The 18,994-nt window shown below is 42.2% G+C and overlaps 1 protein-coding gene across 9 annotated transcripts in view; it reads left to right on the plus strand.

Moving 5' to 3' along the window:
• The window catches only part of foxp1b (forkhead box P1b), a 145,262-nt gene that overhangs the window by 114,819 nt on the left and 11,449 nt on the right, over nt 1–18,994 (plus strand). For 6 of the 9 annotated variants that reach the window (XM_051414121.1, XM_051414124.1, XM_051414122.1 and 3 more), the window contains 4 exons: nt 1,399–1,549; nt 8,192–8,381; nt 13,507–13,614; nt 18,053–18,140. In XM_051414121.1, coding sequence (XP_051270081.1) covers nt 1,399–1,549; nt 8,192–8,381; nt 13,507–13,614; nt 18,053–18,140 — 537 coding nt within the window. The remainder of the gene's footprint in view (nt 1–1,398; nt 1,550–8,191; nt 8,382–13,506; nt 13,615–18,052; nt 18,141–18,994) is intronic. The other 3 variants (XM_051414125.1, XM_051414126.1, XM_051414128.1) reach the window with 1 other exon arrangement.

Here is an 18,994-nt window from a genome sequence, read left to right on the forward strand (position 1 = left end):
TGAGCCAGTGCAGGAGCAGCAGTGCAGGGTGTGGGGCAGGAGGAGGGGAGGAGAGGAAGGGAAAGGAAGGCCGCTAGACCCCTTTTGACAAGCCGAACGGGGGTGGGCAGAGGGGACGCGTTTTATCTGGCCGCTTCAGAGCCGCCAGCGAGTGACCTGACAGCCACGTTGCAGCGAGACCTTTTTTGTATGCAGTCAATTGTGAGAAGTAAACAAAGTGGTGCATCCTGTGTTTGGTAACAGGGTGCGGTGCACAGCTTGGCAGCCCCTGCACTGCTTTTAGTGCCCCCACCTCTCCTCCCCCCGCTTGACAACTGGCCTTGTGTACCCATAAACAGGCCTAGTGTGCCACTGAGTCTCAGGCTTGCTTCTTTTATCTTTATCTTTTAGAAAATACAGAAGGTGTCCTGATACATGGTGTTGTTTAATTGGTAATGATAGGCATTTTGGAGTTGTTGAGAGCAGGAATTGATGAAAGGGTTAAAAGTCATCTCTCTCCTCTGTGCCCCTGTTATCTAAATAACATCTCTCATTTGTTTTGACTCATAGGAGATTGGGGATATTAGATAATTTCCTTCTATTTATTATTCTGACTTTGTCTTTTTCTGCTTTCCATTTTCTCCTCTGCTCTCATATCACTTTTTCATCCTATCAGAGTTCACACGTTTCACTTAGCAGAGCCAAAACGTTCCCCCTAACCCCTAAATCAGTAAAGACACGCCAGCTTTTCATTAAAAACTTCTCGATGAAACAGCCACAGTGCAGTTAGATAAACAAAACAGCCGTGTCTCAGCCAGTCCACAGTGTGTGATGGAACAAAGCTCGCTGCGCTGGCTGGTGGGAGAGTGTATCCCTGAGCTCAGCGCCATGCCTGGGAGAGTTGTGAGAGTTGCTGGGGTGGTTATTAAGCACTTTGATTTAGTCACACGTTGTTTGCTGAATTATGAATGGCTGTAATTAAATTCCTGTGGCTCTTATTATGAATGATTAACTATGTTGTTTCATTGTTTGTCATTTGCCTCCCGACTCCTCGTTAATTAAGAGAGAGAGATGTATACGCTACCTGTCTTAAGTGGGCCCAGACTAACCCACAGTAAAGAAAAAAATTATGAAAATTACAGCCTGCTATTGTGTGTGAGCACACGCTAAATCCATTCATTTTATTATTTTAAGAATTAAAGGGTTTTTCTAAAGTGTTAAATTTTACAACCTGAACTATGAACTTTGTGACCTCGCACTTTAAAAATGTCTTTCTTCAAAGGAATACATGAATCCAATGTACAAACCAGAAATTCAGCTTTACATGTTTGCACTGGCTGTTATGCTTTTATATATGTGTGTTTGCTGATGGTGTGCCTCTTTATCTTTGTCTGTGTTTATGTGTGTGTGTGCCACCAGCAGCAGGTGTCAGCACAGCAGTTGGCCTTCCAGCAGCAGCTCCTGCAGGTCCAGCAGGTCCAGCAGCAGCATCTGCTCAACCTTCAGAGGCAAGGGCTGCTCACAATCCAGCCTGGACAGACCGGCCTGCCGCTGCACTCCCTCACTCAGGGTCAGTACCTAAAATCACAGCACCGTACTGAACTACAGCACTTTGTCAAATCTCCTGTCCATCAGTCCTCAACTTCTCAACAGGAGCATTTGTGGTAACAAAACACCTCCTATTACCTCCAGTATAGAGTGCTGCAGGAATGAGTCTGTGGTTAATACTATAATACTATAACTATAATAAAAAATTAGAAAAAAATGTTTTTCACATTTTGTTCTACAGCATAAAATACTCAAGTGAATACCCAATCTTTGAACTTTGAAGCTTTTACGTGTCTTATAAAAGGCAGTTGCTAGCAAGTGACTAAATGAGACTACAGATGTTTTTGGTAACATTAAACATCAGTAGGCCTACGCCAAACTCAAAGACTTCTCTACTCACTAGTTCGCCTTTACAGTCTTGTTGTGTTTATACTCGCACTCTTGCTAACTATGCTAAATCACTCAGTGGTAGTGACATTGAACACCACAGTATAGTTTGTTTATAGCCTTACGTTAGCTTTTTAATTCTGGCGATAGCATTTAAGCTTAAAAAATCATAAATGTGGTGCAAATTTGTGAGGATTATCTTGCTGAATAAAACGTGTAAGTATAACAAACCTTTGTTTGCCACAGAGCTTATTTTCTGCAACAATCCAAAATCCAATGGAAAAATCCCATTGGCTTATTGTCAAAGGAACCATTGAGATTCTAACTTCCAGGTTGGCCTACAAAAATACATCATCCCTGCAGCACTCCATATAACATATGCTGCCTGCTGTTGAGTACATATTAGAGCCTGGGTTACAAAAAACAGCGGACATTAGGGTTATGCATCTGATATATTGGATGATACTGGCCTTGTATTTAAAAATATTGGTCAGTTGATTTCCTCCACCTGTTATAATGGGAGTTGTTCCCTGAACATAACTTTTGTTTTTGTTTTTCTTAAGAAAAACTATCTTACCTGATAACACTCATTTTTTAAGAGTCACATGATCATCATAAATACAAATGTTTTACAGGCCTTTAATCCCTTAACAGTTGTGGGAGAAACATTTGACTTTTTTGGCACACAGATGTTCCTGTTCATACTGATCTCATACAAAAACGATAAGCAGCCAGACTGTTAAAATATTAGTATTCCTATGTGTCTTCAAAGACCTTAATGAGATTACTTTGCCTTTGACTTCTGTCGTGCAGAGCTGTTGGTGTGGCATTGTAGAAATCTGTAAGGTTTTCAGATACCAGTTTTTGCAACTTGTGTGGGTGTATATCTCTGTATATTCAGCGTGGTTAAATCTGCTACTGTTATTGCTGTCCTCTACAATACCGGTGCAAATTTGCTTAGTCAAAGTGAACAATGCACCACTTAAGTAAGTAACCACATACTCTACGTGGTTTCACTGATTCAGGGCACACCTATTGTGAATCCTCGCTCAACACTTCCCCTTCAATTTACTAAATGGCATCTTATACTTCAGGTGTTTCTGGTTCTGGCATGCTACACTCTCTTTGTCATCATCCTGGAGTTTAGCAGTAGTGATATATCCCCCGGTTTAAAAATGGAGATAGAGTTTGATGCCCACACTTTGTCCTTGAACTCTCTGCCCCATGTCTGTGATTGGCATCCTGGTGGCAGTCTCCTTCAGCCTGGAGGAAGACTGGATCTATTGTTCGTAAACTGCCAGTGAACTTGTCATTGTGAAACTGCCTGTTACTTGATAGGGAGTCAATACTTGTTGTTTGGCCAGGAAGTTTATTTCTTTATTTATTCTTTTAATATTTTGTTAAGGAGTGGTCGCCCTGTGACAAAGACGGCGTCACAAGGGTTTTTAGAACATGACATTGACTATTCATTCCCAGCTAAGACAAACAGTTTTGAAATAACAAGATAAGGGCGATAAAAACGGGAGGCTTTGGGGGGGTGCTTAGGTAATAGGCAAACACAAACAGGGTTTGTACAGTGGTGTTATTGTTTGGACTGGGTATGGAATCACTCATCCACTTGCAGACGATTGCCATGGGCACAGGCGTGGAGCGCTGCTGTGTTGTGAGTGTGCTTTGCTGAATTGCTCTGTGTCAGATGTCTGGCAAACACACACGCCTTGAGTAAAGCATTATATGGGCAATATGACTAGGTGCTGTACTCTTGATGGATTTCACAACAGCCCCAGAACATCCTGTTTATACTGTGCCATCATCAAATACCTCCAAGTCATCTCACCTTATCAAGAGAGGAGATCTGTTAAATTTATATCCTTTTATATAAATCAGTTTTCAATACACACTTACACTTTTTAAATCTCTTTCAAAGAATACTTAGATGAAATCTTACTTTTATTTCTGAATGAGAAAATCATTATTCAAATTTTGTGATTGTCCACCATCAACAATGTATTGAAATGAATTGTACTCAATACTGAGGGGATCCTTTTTTGAAGGTGTCATTTGCATAAATATCAAGATGAGGAACTGAATCTGCCTGTGCACAATCTGTGTTTTGTTTCAGTTTGTCACGACCAGTCGAACCTGGTTGGTTTGCCCTTGCAATCCATCGATGGTTAACTCTGTGCCTCCGACAGCTGTTACAACACTTAGGCTAGTGCTCCAGGCCCCCAGTTTGTCTTCCTATTCTACACATTTTCTGCTTGACTGTTTGAAGTTATTGATGACCTTTCTGTTTTCCACATCACTAAACTCTTTCATGCATCAGCGGGCCAGGCCTATGGTGCTCAGATCTAATCTGCAATATTCAGCTAGCAGTTAGTGGCTGCGTCGGAAGTGATGAGTTGATCTGCTCTGTTTGGGTCCTGGTGATTATGGATTCAAACTTCGGGGGCAGTAAATTGGCATGACTTTTTAACTGATGATTTTTATTTCTTTCATTTCAAAGTGTAGATATCAATATCATTATTTCAAAAAGCCCCTGTTATCACATGCAATCCTCAGTGTCGGTTTTTTTTCATGTGCTGAGACAATGAAAGGAACAAAAGGTTTCCAAATAATAGGTCACTGTAACAGTCATTAAGGAAGAGTAGGTGTGGAATCTGCAGTTGTGTTTACGGCACTATTATGCAGTTTACAGCTCATTTTTGCATCAGTCTCCTGCTCAGTTACACTGTTGGCTGAGACAGATTAATCACAGTGGGGTTTTTTTTCTGCCAAAACGATGGACTGAAGGAATGCATTTGAATTAGCTTTTCAAAAATTTGATAGCACTAATTAAGTATAAACTTGTAGATAGGCGTTTTGAGTGAAAAACAATTGCTCACATTATCTGCAGTATAATTTGTTTCTCTTGTCGTAAATTCTTTTGACATTAATGTTCAAAGTCTTGGAAGCGGCCAGACGGTATCTGTTATAAATTACAACAATGTGTTTGGGGAGGATATAACTCTCATAAATATAAATTTGATCCCCCCCACCCCCCTACAAAAAGCCTGTCCTCTTGACCTGATAAGTGAGTCAGGCTCACGTTGCTCAGGTGTTGTATGAGTGTGTGTTTGCATGTTTATGCACATCTGTGGCTGTGTGTGTCACAGTGGTGGGCAGTGTTTGTGCACGTCCTGGCTAAAACGGCCACTCGCCCTCCGAGGTTCCTCTGCAAGAGAGTGCGTTCTTGTAGCTGAACAACATCATTTAAACTGTCTCGCAGAGGCCAGTGGGACAGTGACAAGACAAATTTGTCGGTAATATGAAAGCAAAGAATGTGGCGAGCCATGAAGTGCTCACAGAACAGCAGCACATCAGGGACAGCGGTGGGTAATGCGGCTGACCTGTCAGTGATTGATACGTCCAGCAGTGGGCTACTGGTAATAGTTCCAGCAGCATTAGGACAGGACATATTTCAGGCCTAAGGGGTGCATATCAGCAGGCCAGTGATTACGGCAACATAAACAGGGGTGCAGTAAAGGTCCCAGCCTGACGGAACAATAAACTAATAGCGATGTCACTGTCCCCCCATGGCACCGGCACTGTGTGTGAGAAGTAACAGCTCGGTTTAAAGAGCCCGGAGCACAAGGGGCCATTTTTTATTTGGGGGATGATGGCCTGCAACTGATGTCATTATGAACCTTAAATCAACTTTCTGCTTGCTTGAACATGGTCACCTGGGTACAGGGGGACAAGGACAGGAAAAGGTTGAAGAGCTCGGCCTGTCTCGGTGCCAGAGCTACCTGCAGAGGTAAAATTGAGTTGGGAGGCCGGTGATCAATCAAGTGTCCCAACAACATACATTTTTTAGAGTGCTTGTCCGTATTTCCCAGTCGTAATGAGTGAAATAGTTGTGTTGAAAAATGGAAAGAGGAAAGATAAACCAATCCGGCATTTAAAGGATGGACAAACTGGGGACCCAAGGAAGAGGATTTACAGATCAATGTCATTACGTGTCCAACAGTAATCAGATGGAAAGAAACCCAATGCATTTTGTCCAAACACAAAATATAATACCCTCTGAGACATTTGTGTAATGGTATTTTATTGTCATTTATGTGGAATCATGAGCCATAGCTGTTGTTGCGTTTGAAGAGGTTAGGGTTAGATAGGAGTACCAAGAGGGAAGAGGCGAACAGAGAGCAATAAAACTACAGACTAGATCCAGAAAGAGACAGCCTGGTCCCACTCCGTTACCTCTCTCATCAGACCGGTCTATCCGCTGCGGTTTCATCTGAGTAAACAGTGGTGTCGGGGTCACCAGGACTGCTGGGTAATTGAGCCAGTGTGGGCCGCCCTGTCAAGCACATCGGCTAAAAATACATCGCCCACTGTCACCGGGCACCAAGTGGGGGAAAATGATTGTTCCCGCTGTCGGAGCGCAGGACACTCGCATCACCAGTGACCTTCCGCTTCCAAACCAGCCATCGTAGAAACAAAAAAAGACTTTTCCTCCAAAGTCTCCTTAAGCTATCAAAACAACAATGGATCCTTTGATAATGCAACTGGAAATCAGCAAGCAGTGGATTAGCATGCTATAACACAGAGCGCAATATTAAGCATGTTTAGCCTGTCATGGACGTGCACTTCGATTAGGGCACATCAAGGCATTGAAGAGAATAAGGGAGAATACAGGCAGGCAGAATGGAGCGAGGGTGTTGAAATATTCCAATGAGGAAAGACGCTCCTTGGAACGTGGAAAGGTTATTGATTTGTCCTGTAATCATTTCCTGCTCTTTGATATGCAAACGATCTAGTGTGAATTTACAGCAATCCTATCAGACTCATTTCACAGTTCTTAGCCCCTGCGTCTCTCCGGAGTCCTCCGCCTCATTAGGCCAATGTTCTCCATTACCAGCATAATTAAAATCTTTAGTAGCTTATCAAATTAAAAATATTTTTGCTGATCGTATTGAGATCTTCACCTCACAGTTATTTGCCACAACAGGAATAAATTAAGACTAAGCATTTTGCACACAATGTGTTACAATCTGCTGCTTGAAAGGAGCACTTCTGGTATCTATAGAGCTGGTGATGAGAAACGGGGGGGGGATCCGGAGAATATAAACCCAAGTAGATAAGCATGTGCAAATCATCTTTCATTTGCCAGTGCTCATTTTGAGAATGGATTTAATTAATTGTAATGTTAAACGAGTGGTCTTGCCCGTTTGCTCTGTGGTTAAATTCACCACATATCCGAGGGCTTCTTTCACCATACTTAAAATATGTGGCTTATTTAACCACAGAATTTGAATTCCCAATACAAATCCACTCATATTCCCCTGTTAGATCTTTCAGTATACTATTAAAATAAGAGTTGTCCAGGGAAGTATGTTTTGACTGAAAATACAAATAGCCACAGATTTTGCTCCCATGAGGCTTAATCTTTTTTTACATATCTGCTTTATCCTCATTTGTGTCAAATAAAAGCGAACTCTGGCACAGTCACAGACACACCATAGATGGACACATACATATATATATATATATATATATATATATATAACGAAGCCTCTCTTCTCTCAGAGGTGGAAAGTGGGATGCACAAACACAGCATTATCCTTCTTCATCCTGACTCTGGCCCATGGTGTCGGGATCGCTGTCACTCATAGGCAGAAAACATACACGCACTCCGTAGATGTGTTTCCAGCACACAGAAAAATGTCTTCTGTCTTCAAGGGATTTTTTTTTTCAAAGGGCTGTGTGAGCTGCAGTGTGCTTGACTTGTTAAATGAGGTTTAAGTCTTCTGTGTCAATTGGAGGCGGTGCAGAGCTTTAAGTATTTTGCACATTAATGCGCTTTTGAGAATATTACCCCAGGGTCCTGTTTCTCAAGGAGGCAGGGGTGGGATGTTTTCTAGTGTTGCCATTGTAAACTTTTTGTTGTGTATGCTCTGCACATCTCTGTTGTTGAGAGAAAATGATGGTGATTATTCAGATTTCATGCCTTGTCTGGATGTTAATTATTTACTCTGGGCATGAAATTTGCGTGAATGCCAGGGATTTGTGTATACAAACACGCTTCAGATCACAGGAAAAATGGGAGGGAGAAAGGAGGTGGCAGGGAGAGAGAGAAAGGAGGAGGCAAGTGCTCTCAGTGCATTACCCTGTAGTGGAATATTTTCTAATTAATACTCGGCTTTGTTTACAGACGCTTTGATTTAATTAAGTGATGAAGAAGAGAGTTGGATTAGCTGTTAATTGATTTAATTATCCAATTTGTTTGTCTCAGGCATGATTCCAGCAGAGCTGCAGCAACTGTGGAAGGAGGTGACAAACGCTCATGTGAAGGAGGAGCACAACCACAGCAGCAACAACGGCCACCGGGGCCTCGACCTGTCATCCCCGGCACCGCCAAAGAATCCACTCCACAACCAGCACGCCTCCACCAACGGGCAGTACATGAGTCACAAGAGAGAAGGGTGAGTCCGTCTCTCTGCGTGGTCTTTTACACATTTCTTGTTTTCTTATATTTGCTTGTGTCATTGCATATTTTGCGATCTCTTGCAATGAGGACATGGGTCAGTGAAGACACACACAAGCGCAAAAGGAAGTTCCTTAAGTTATTTGTAGCCTACATCTGGTAATTAATCTGGTCTTCACTGTCATCTTTGTGTTGAGCAAACACAAGGCCCATGTGCCATATAGTCCCATTTAAAATAGCAATCTCTCACAGGGCTGCAGTTGATGGACATGTCCCCATAGGGTTTGCATAGAGATTAATTTATTTATAGTTAGTAAGTATTATTTCCATTAAGGTCACTGTTCTTTGTGCCTGGATGCAGCTGGGGATTTCATAGGAACACCTGAAAGAATACAGGGATTCAGAGAAATGTGCACCACACTATTAATAAGGGGGTCAGGGTATTGACCCCCTCCTGATATTGTTTCAGTTTCACATTGGGAAGTACAGCTGTGTGACTTGAGATTCTTGAAGATATTTCAAGTAGCAGTGTCTTTACAGAAAGGAAAAACGCTTCCTTGTATACTGGGAAACTTGTTGACACATAGAATCAACATGGTCATCACCTGTCAGTTCAGGAATAGAAAAAGAAAACAACATATCAAGAATAATAAGCTATTATATGCTAGAGAAAACAAAGCATGGGTTTATCATATTTTCAAAACTAGGCTGAATCATCTGTGAAAAGTGTTTGCTCTCCTAGCTGTGTGTCTTATGTCTTTAAGGAAGGAATTCATTTGGCATCTTACACATTTACTTGTTTTCTTGCACCAAAGCCTGATCTTTGAACTGCTAGTGAGGAGCCTCCAGGCACCATGAGCTCACTGCATAACATCTGACTTGTGTTTCAGTGATCAAAACGTACACGTCATTATGAAAGCAATGCTGATGAAAACATGTTTAGCGCTGTAAACCAGCAGGCCTTTGGAGGTAAAGAGAGGGGGCATGAGGGGTTGTAGAGGGAATCTGAGTGACTTTGAGAGGGAATACTACGATTCATTGATGGAAAGATACAAACAGAAAGCAGCTATTTCTTATTTAACAGTGGTTTAAAACTGATTCATATTACCTGTACAGATTTATCCTGTTTACTGTGTTTCAAAGAGATCTCCCAGCACACATACTGGGGAAAAATAAAATTAAAAAAATGGCCATTAGCTCCTCCCACAGTTGACAGTATTCCCAGCTTCCAGTCCTTCATCCAGTGTCTGGCTGAATGTCTGGTTTCTGTGTAGCTGAAGACAAATCGCAGGGGAGGATATTGACTCGTTCACTCCATCATGCATTGTCGCGAGCGAGCAAACAAGGTGAGCATCGATGGCAGGAAAAGGCAAGAACCAGCCTCAGCTGAGGCGCTCCATGAAACATCGGAGAAGACATAACGCAAGAGCTGGCAGCCCCTCTGCCTCGCGCTGACTGTCAGAGATTAAAGAAGATGTCAACAGCAGTTTAACACAAGCTTAAGTGAAGAAGGCAGTCTCAGTCTGAATATTCTCGCAGTATCTCCTGTCAGAAAACCGAGCAGGTGATTCTCATCCAGCCCATCTGCTCAAGGAAGCCGCGGATTACCTAGCTAGAGCTTCAAATGTGCAATCACGAAGAATAGATATGACGGATACAAATTGAACACAAAACATTCCTTATTAAATGCTGAATGATGCTAATTTAGATCCACACAACCAATAATCCCTTCTTGTGTTAATTTTGGAACACTTGAATCACACAACTATCAAGAGCATTGTTCCTCTCTTTTGATGATGCAGACTCAATTTTAATCAGACTCCATGGGAAGAAAAATGAAATATTATTAAGTATGATTATTCTAAGCAAGGCTCTGAGAAAACGTCTGTGTTATAATCCAGGGATTTGAATAATCAGGTTGAAGATAATGGGCTGGGCCGGCCTGGGCGTAAATAGAGAGCATCCACTCATCCTCCCAGCGCTGAACTTAATGAACTTTTAATTGATGCGGTTTTGCAAGTCCTTTTGTCATGCAACAGAAACAAGCCTCTCTGCTGATGGGCCTGTTTTCCCGACTGGCTTCAGATTGGTTTACAGCAGGCCCTAAGTACCATGTAGTTAGTTTCATGTGTCATATAAAATCTGCCCAGGCACAACGACGCCTGCAACTAAAACCTTAAGTGCATCCACAGGAATCACTCACCGGCTTTGCACTTCCGTCTTAAGGAAGGAGGAGAAATTCAATCACTGCCGGCTTGACACACCGAAGACGATGCACGTGTTCCTGCTTTTACTTGTCTCGAAGAACACTCTGGCGAGGCAGGCTGGGACTTCTGTTTGTCTGAATAACATCCCTGATATGACCAGGGCCTGAGTCACTCAATCTGTCAGCCCGTGTTGTTTCCCAGCCCACGAACTGTGATGCATAGATAGAGATATACCCCTGTGAGCCAGGTCATCTTTATTCAATGATTTGCTTATTTAAATGAAATGTGCCTGATCTGTATCTGACACAAATTCCCAATACAGTGCTGCATCAGCTTTGTAAGGGGGAGCATCCTCACAAAGCGCTTGGCCCACTTTACTTCCCAACAACCATCAGTAACCACAGCTCGGGGACTCTAACACAGCAATCTGTTAAGGAGATAAATTATCAGATTTGGCACAGCACTCCCATCTCTCTTGCCTTTCATTTGTCTTACACCAGAAAAAAAAGATAATTAAATCATTTAGGGTAAACCATGCAGTAGCACAGATGGAAGGAAAGGATCCAGTGTAGGGCCTAGAGAGTTAAAAAGAGGAGGGTAGTGGTGTATGGATGGAGGATTGAGGGGGGACACACAAGGGAATAGGCTAACATTAGCACCAATGGTGAGGGAGAGTGTTGTGACTGGCTTCACACACTGTGGCCAGACTCTGACCTAGCATTGGTGGACATCAATCTTTCAAATTTTGCTGATAGATTGAGTCCATCAGCACACGAGCATGCCATAGATCATGACTTGTTTATGGCCCAAGCATCTCATCAAAAGAAGTGAACTAGAAAACAACTGGCCAGCAGCTGTCCAAGTCATCGTTGTGTGCAGTTCCTCCTGTCTGTCCACACATAAACACAGTGCAACACCTGGAAGGTTTGCACACTTGCTGTCTGGGTCTATAGGCACTTTAATGTTCCCTCTCCTCTAAAGGAAGCTGATGACACGGTTTTCCTCGTCGCTGTTACAAGATCATTAGAGTGTTCTTCCCCCGGGCTGCCTGACAATAATAACATCCTGACAGACCTGTCATGGGTGCAAGTCAAATTTAACGCAACGCAGGGAACTGCAAAGCGGTTTCCTTTTTCTTTTTTTCCCCCTTCAACATGTTCTCAAATGGGAGAAAACCCCATGAATCCTACACTCTTCTCCTATTACACTAATGTAGCTCATTTGGTGTAAATTCTGTCATTTACTACTGTTTAGCCATCCACCGTTTAAAAGGGCTCTTCTGCCGCCAGCCCCTCACAGTGCTTTGTGCTCACTGATTCCCAGCGCACTCCACATTTCAATATCTTATTAATACAGAATTAACCAACAAGCCTGCTCGCAAAGAATTAAAAAAGGATCTCTTTAAATTAAAAACCAGCGTTACCTTCACCAGTCCACACATTTCCTTGTTAAAAACTCATTATAATAGGTCTTCCGCCGTATATTTATTAGCTGTATCAAAACAGAGGTCTTAATGTGAATGCATAATTCATAATTGAATAAAAAAAAATTCTGACTTTTGAAAGAGGGATGGAAAAAAAGCTGCTAACCACATTCATGAATGCTTGACTGCTTCCTAATTGCAATGCAATTATCACATGTTATGAACAATGTGAACTCTTAAGCAAGTAATTATAACACAAGGAAACCTGTGACGACCTTTAAAATTTCCTACTTGAGGTACAGCTTTACCAACATTGATACAAATGAGATTTTAATCTGAACATCAGCTTGTTTAATCCGGTAAAATTGGCACACCATGGTTAGATTTCTTTTCTTTTTTTACTAATTCATTTTTACATCAATTTTTAAAATCACAGCAGATGGACGATTGGCTCAGCAATACAAGATGTTATTTTCAGTATTTATTTTTCCTCGCTATCCTTAAAGACATCCCCTGGAGTGGTAGCATAAGACATTATTTCTTATTTAATATATGTATATGAATGAGATTTTAGTGGTTGGAAGTAGTCCCACATGGCAACACAACAGTGTGTGGTGTAATGAATCTCCCTTTCTGGCCTGTTGTCTTAGAGAGCAGTGCTCAGACTGGAGGAGAAGCGGCAGCAGCGTTGTGCTCACGAGCCACCAGAAGCACAGGTGGCAGCGATATAGGCCAGTCCCCCAGGCTCTTGTTGCTGAAAGTTGTGTGTCTTGTATAGTGCCTGTGTCCATATGGCCGCCTGTCTCGCTCTCTTAGCAGACACAGGCCGCTCTCTCTCAGCACTGATTGTGGTTAGCTGTGGTTCCACGCCTCTCGCCATATGGAAGATGTTGTAAAGTTTGTTTTTCAGGGATGTTCCCGCTATTTAGACTGATTGTACGGAGCCATACGCTCCCACATAGATGCAAGGCGCTTGTCAGCCCCCAGTGACAGGGATTGGTCAGTATATAAATTGATACCAGGCAGGGATGTTTACAGTTTGTGCACGGCGTGAAAGCGCCTGATGCTTTTGGGGGTTTCATGTTGTGGTACGCGCTCCTCCAGGTGGGCCCTGGGACATGATGCAGCAGGCAGCACAGGAAAAGCAGCGATTGAGGGAGCCCCCTAGCAGTCTTGATCAAAGTGAATTGCAGCATGGCTCAGTGATACTAAATAATTACATATTGATTTAGTTGTGCTTTCGCAACACGGGTCCCCTTTTTTAAGAGAAGAGCAAGCAGGGATCACACAGGTACACTGATTCCACACAGACCGAGGTTGAAGTTTTCATGTGGAAACAACATATAGTACACACAGGGAGGTGCTAACCAGCTTAAAAGGAGAAACCATCTTCTGTGACATGCTATGTGACCACAGGACTCTAACTGTGTTTGTGTTCCAGAAAACCTGTTTTTATTAATAACCGTCTCTCTTTCTGTGAATTTCTCTTTCAGATCCACGCTAGAAGAGCCTTCCCACCACAGTCACCCTCTCTATGGTCACGGTGTTTGCAAGTGGCCTGGATGTGAGGCGGTATTTGATGATTTCCAGTCATTCCTCAAGTAAGTCATAGTCAGAGGTGCGTTTCTATCACAGTTTGTTTGTCCTCGTGTCGGGTCGATTACACGTTTTGTGACCCCTGGCGACTCAGAGGCACTACAGGTGCAGCTGGTTGTTATTCCTGAGTGCGGGTGCCTGGGTTGGCACTCTCTTGACAAGGGTACTGTGGCGGGGTCTCCTTCTGAGAACGGCATGGGCCTTCTAATTCCTGTGATAAGTGCAGTTCCCATGGTGACGGGGGCCGTTTTTCCCAAACAAACAACGGTAGGATGTTTATCTGTGGCAGCCCGCACTTAGGGCGCTCTGCATGTTTGCCCTTGTCACTGGACAGGAGGATTGGTGTGTGTGTCTTTGACTGCCTCGGCTTTTTCTCAGTGGTTTATTTCCCTCTCCTCTTTCATGCTTTACTTCCTTGACTTGTTTTCTGGATTACAGTATTGTCTGGTTTACTGAAGGCCCAAACCTATGCACTATGTTAAAATGAAACCATGTATACTGTACTTAAAGAGGTCCAGCTAAGACAACATCACCTGCTGTGTAGCATCTTTCCAGTGTGAGAAGTATCTAACAGGTTTGACCCCGTCCGGTCTGACATGGGCCTTTGTACTGCACCGTGTTTCTCCATCTGAGTCAGGCCGCTGGTTTACTAATCAGCCCTGTGTGTAGTGCGCTCTAGGTAATCCAACACATAACAGCACCATGGTTACGGAGAGGATGAAAACATCTGCATTGTGGCAGCAGATCAATGGCTCACTGTCACCCCGGATTAGTCGCACTTTAAACAAGATATGACACAATTCCATTATCCTAAAACAAGCACTCAGCGAGCACACAGCTTCCTCACAGGCGCAGGAGAGAAAGGTGCTGCAGAGGGACGCCTCACAAGGCAGCTGAAAGTTTTGACTGTCTTTGTCAACATTTTCGTTTTTCTGATGTTTGCTTAAATCCACTTGGAGCACAGTTTGCTTTAGTAAAGCGTATCACACCAGATTGTGTGGCAGTGCAGTACAGTTCTCTGTGCAAGATGCAAAAAAATGGCAGTTATGTGTTTTTATTTTCATTAAATAAACATCCTGTGACACGTAGTTATTAAACCACGTTTTGCGCGCACACACTTTCCCACATAGACACACATATTTCAGCTTTGGGAGTGCCCCCTTAAATCCATCACTATTTATTGTATTCTGACATTGCCTCACCCTTTGTTTATAGAAGAGAGGGGAATTAAATTCAGTGTGCCCGGTAGAGCTCTGCCTTCAAAAGTCTCTAAGTGCACTCTGCTGTGTTTTTACAAGTGTTTTTATCATGGCAACATCTTGTTTACTTTAGTTGCCTGCTCAAACTGCTTGGAACATGTTAAGAAAACATTTGGGGAGAGTCTCCACAAAGCCGCCTTTGTTTAACAGCAGGCAAGAGTGCGAGCAGCTCACCAAGGTGTTAACTCTCAAACCCTTAAGCACTTCCACATGAATCCCAGCAACTGATACTGCAGGCCTCCGAAAACAATCAAAAATAAAAATAAAGAATACATTCAGACGTTTTAATGCTCTTGCAAAAGTCTCCAAAGGTTGGGAGAAATGTTGAAAATATAAGTGAAGGGAGTGTGTGTGTGTGTGTGTGTGTGTGTGTGTGTGTGTGTGTGTGTGTGTGTGTGTGTGTGTGTGTGTGTGTGTGTGTGTGTGTGTGTGTGTGTGTGTGTGTAGTCAGCAGAACACAGTGTACTGTGTACCAGAGAGAAAGAAAGGTGAGGAGGACTCTAACGTCAACCAGATTTCAGCTCCACATGCCAACAGTAACAACTAACACGGGACTGAAATGTTGTTTTAAACTGTGTGTGTATTTATTCTATCTTTTAAAGAAAACATTACATACCTACAAGCACTATCTCGATAAATACAAAGCACCAAAATCCCTGTTCCTGTTTTCTGGTTCAGCACACAAAAGGGTGGGGTTGGGTTCGTAGCAAAGCCTGCTGTTTTTACGGGGGTCAAGACCCCTTCTCTTCTGTGTCCAGTCAGAGGTCAGAGCCAGGGAAACACTGCAGTGCCCTCTAGTGCTGCACTGCCTGCCTGCTGAAACACTCCTCTCTCACACCTCAACACCACGGAGCAATTGTTTTGCACCACTGCACACCATTCAGATCTCATGAAAAACCACAAATAAGCCAAACGTAAAATAATGTAAAATCAAGTTTAAAAACTGTAATCCTTACATAAAATTAATGATTTTAATGCTCTGTACTATGTTTTAATACTTAATACTGTGGAAATAATTAGAAATATGCACCAAAATCTTTAATGCATTTAAATGTAAATACTATTGTAAAGATGTGTGATTTAATTTAAATTCCACCAAACAGTGAAGATGATAAACCTTCCTCAGAGACAGCCTTAAGCTCTGGGTCCAGTCTATATAATTAGAAATTGTAAAGGGAAAAAAAAGGCGAACTAACTGATATGTAAAAAGCCCACTGTTACAGGAATGTCTATTTAACTTGTTTTATTGTGGCAATTTACATTAGGGGCTGTCATCCTGCCAGAGAGCTTTTAAAAGTGGCTTCATTTGAAGTCCAGAAAGTGACACATGCCAACGTTCATAGTCTCTCTCGATGTCAATTCCCCCGTATCCCATGCTCCCGTGTCCAGACACTCCTCTCAAGGCTGCATTAGGGCCATTTGAATATTTCATTTCCTATTAATTATGCACTGTGACTCTCCATGTCATTAGAAGAAATAAAGTGGAATGTAACAAAGGATGAAAAGAAGCAGGGCACATGTCTCCTATGAACAGAGAAATTCCAAAGCTGCTCACGTAGGCCACCCTTCATTGAAAATTCAGTCTGTGCCAGTTAAATTGAAGTTGAAACGTCTTTACCTATTATTTTCTTCTTTGAAATTTAGTAAGATGTCCTGAAATGTTTACCAGTTTCATTTTCCGACCTACTTAATTAAATGGGCATTTATTTGACTCAAACAAATGGAAAGCCCAGAAGAAGGTCTGAATTGATTTCAGCAAGAGGGGGTTATTGCCCACGCTTTCTTTAAATATGCCTTTTTAATTTCTTTTTCGCCACAATAATTAACTTCAAGCACTGAATGTATATCACAGTCATTTTGAAAAATGTATTATCAAAACACAATAGGAGGACCTGAAGGGGGGGGGAGAAGAGAGACCACGTTTCCCATAAAGATTTAAATCATTCACCTCAAGGTTGAAAATACCACAGCTGAACAGAAACCTTCACATTTCAAGCAGAGCACTATCAATTTCCCTTCCCTTCACATGTGTCTGTTTTCTGAGCGTCTGTGCTGTTTAATGCACAAATGTGTTGTCTGTACATAAAGCAACGGCGTCAAATTTATTGGGCTATCATAACGCCAGCGCTGCGACTGTCTGTGCCTTCACAGGTCGACTCTGGCTATTTTTGATTTGCAGTAAATGACAGAAAAAGTGCATTTGAAAAGGCAGCTGCGTTACACACACACCTCTCTCCCATCTGCCGGCGCCACTGTGTGCACACAGACATGCCTAGTGACAGTGACCTACATGGTCACCGAAGATGTGATATAATTTATGATATATATAATATATTGGATCCATTAGCGAGCATAATGAAGTAGTGAAATGAAAGGGTATTTGTGAAATCAGTTCAAACATCCTGCTCGGATTATGATTAAATGATTAATGAAATGCCCCTGCATAAGCATTTTCAAACAGTAATTCATGCGGCGGCTGATAAAATTCCTCCAATCATATTTCCTTCACTCGTGAACCTTATCTCCACCATTTTATATAAATCACAGAAAAAAACCCTCGTCTGCTACCCAGCAAGCTACTTATTTAGATTAGTTATAAACGTACAGGAAAAGAGAACATCTTCCCTGTATAAAATAATCATGCATAATTATATCCATAATTCAAGTTTGTGACAGATCCCATCTCCTCGCCCTGTTGTCCTCGCCATTTGGTCTGGCTTTATTTGAATTCCCTTAATTTTAATGACACAATTAGCAGAAAAAACACCAAAAAAAGGGGGGCAAATTCAAGAAGGCAAAAGGAAGCTGGAGTCAGAAGAAATGGCATCAGGGCGCCAGTGCATAATTTAGCAAAGGAGTCCAACCTGAAATTCTTCAATCATTCCTCTTATCTGTGAGCTGTAGTTGGAGCAGACATGACTGCCATGAAATATTGAGTGTCATTCTTGTATGTTAAAAGAAGTGTTTCTTCTGGTTCTGCAGATTTGGTGTGTGTGTAATCTGTGCAGTATGTGAAGCTCTGCATGGTTATTTACCACATATTCTCTATACATTGGGCTTTACCCAATTACCAGATCGCATTATTAAACCACACATTACAAGACTTTTGTTTCTTACATATAAGAGGCTGCAGAAGTCAAACTGACAGCTTTTTTTTGTGTGTTCTCTGTTTTTTGTTTTCCAGGCATCTTAACAATGAGCACGCCCTGGATGACAGGAGCACGGCCCAGTGTCGGGTGCAAATGCAGGTCGTACAACAGCTGGAGCTGCAGGTATTGTCTCTCAGTTTGTTTTGGCCCAAATATTTATGTGTCTTCTTCTCCTGACACTTCCTCAGTGTCTGCTGAACCCCTCCCTGTCCGTCTGATATCAGCCACGGGGTCACTCATGGAAGGCGGGGGTTGGGGCAGAAGAATGAAATAATTTTGTACATTTGCAAGTAATCAGTCATTAAAAATGTGTTATGTATGCATGACAGCCAGGAAAAGATATATGAAGGGCCCGGGGCTAAGTAGAGAAGATAATTACATTTTGAATTTTACTGGGTTTTAAAGTTATTTATGACTTTTAACTGTTTGGCACCAACAATAAAACACTTGGTGAAATGACTCGGCAGCGTGGTGCGGATGGGCGCTCACTGCTGAGTGACTTTAAAGAAAACACTACCGCAGAAAACTTTTGACAGTCGGTGGTTTTAATACAGCTATGTGTGATCTTTCATTGCCTTTTTCTGTGATAAAAGAAAAATCTGCATGTGTACATTAAGAATGCACTTATGGGAAAAGTCATCGTTCACAGTGATCCCATCATGGGGGCATTATAATGGCTTGTGTGTCATATGTGTGTATGTGTAAGGGTGGTGGGTTAAATGCTGACCACATTGCTAATGTAAGGTTGCCGTATTTATTATTATAAAACCAACCGTTCCATTAAACAGTATTTTTATGAATTACCTTGTAATGTATTCCAGATTCTGTGCTGCATTCTCTTGTGGTTCACATATTAGCCACATAATACCCTAAAATGACTGATAATGAGTATAAAACAGTTGTGGTTTACAGGATGTTAAACTTAAACAATGAGAGTTCAGTTGCTCAAACATTACACCATACCAACGTCCTGTTAT

This window comes from Dicentrarchus labrax, unplaced genomic scaffold (assembly GCF_905237075.1).
Source record: "Dicentrarchus labrax unplaced genomic scaffold, dlabrax2021, whole genome shotgun sequence".
Lineage (NCBI taxonomy): Eukaryota > Metazoa > Chordata > Actinopteri > Moronidae > Dicentrarchus > Dicentrarchus labrax.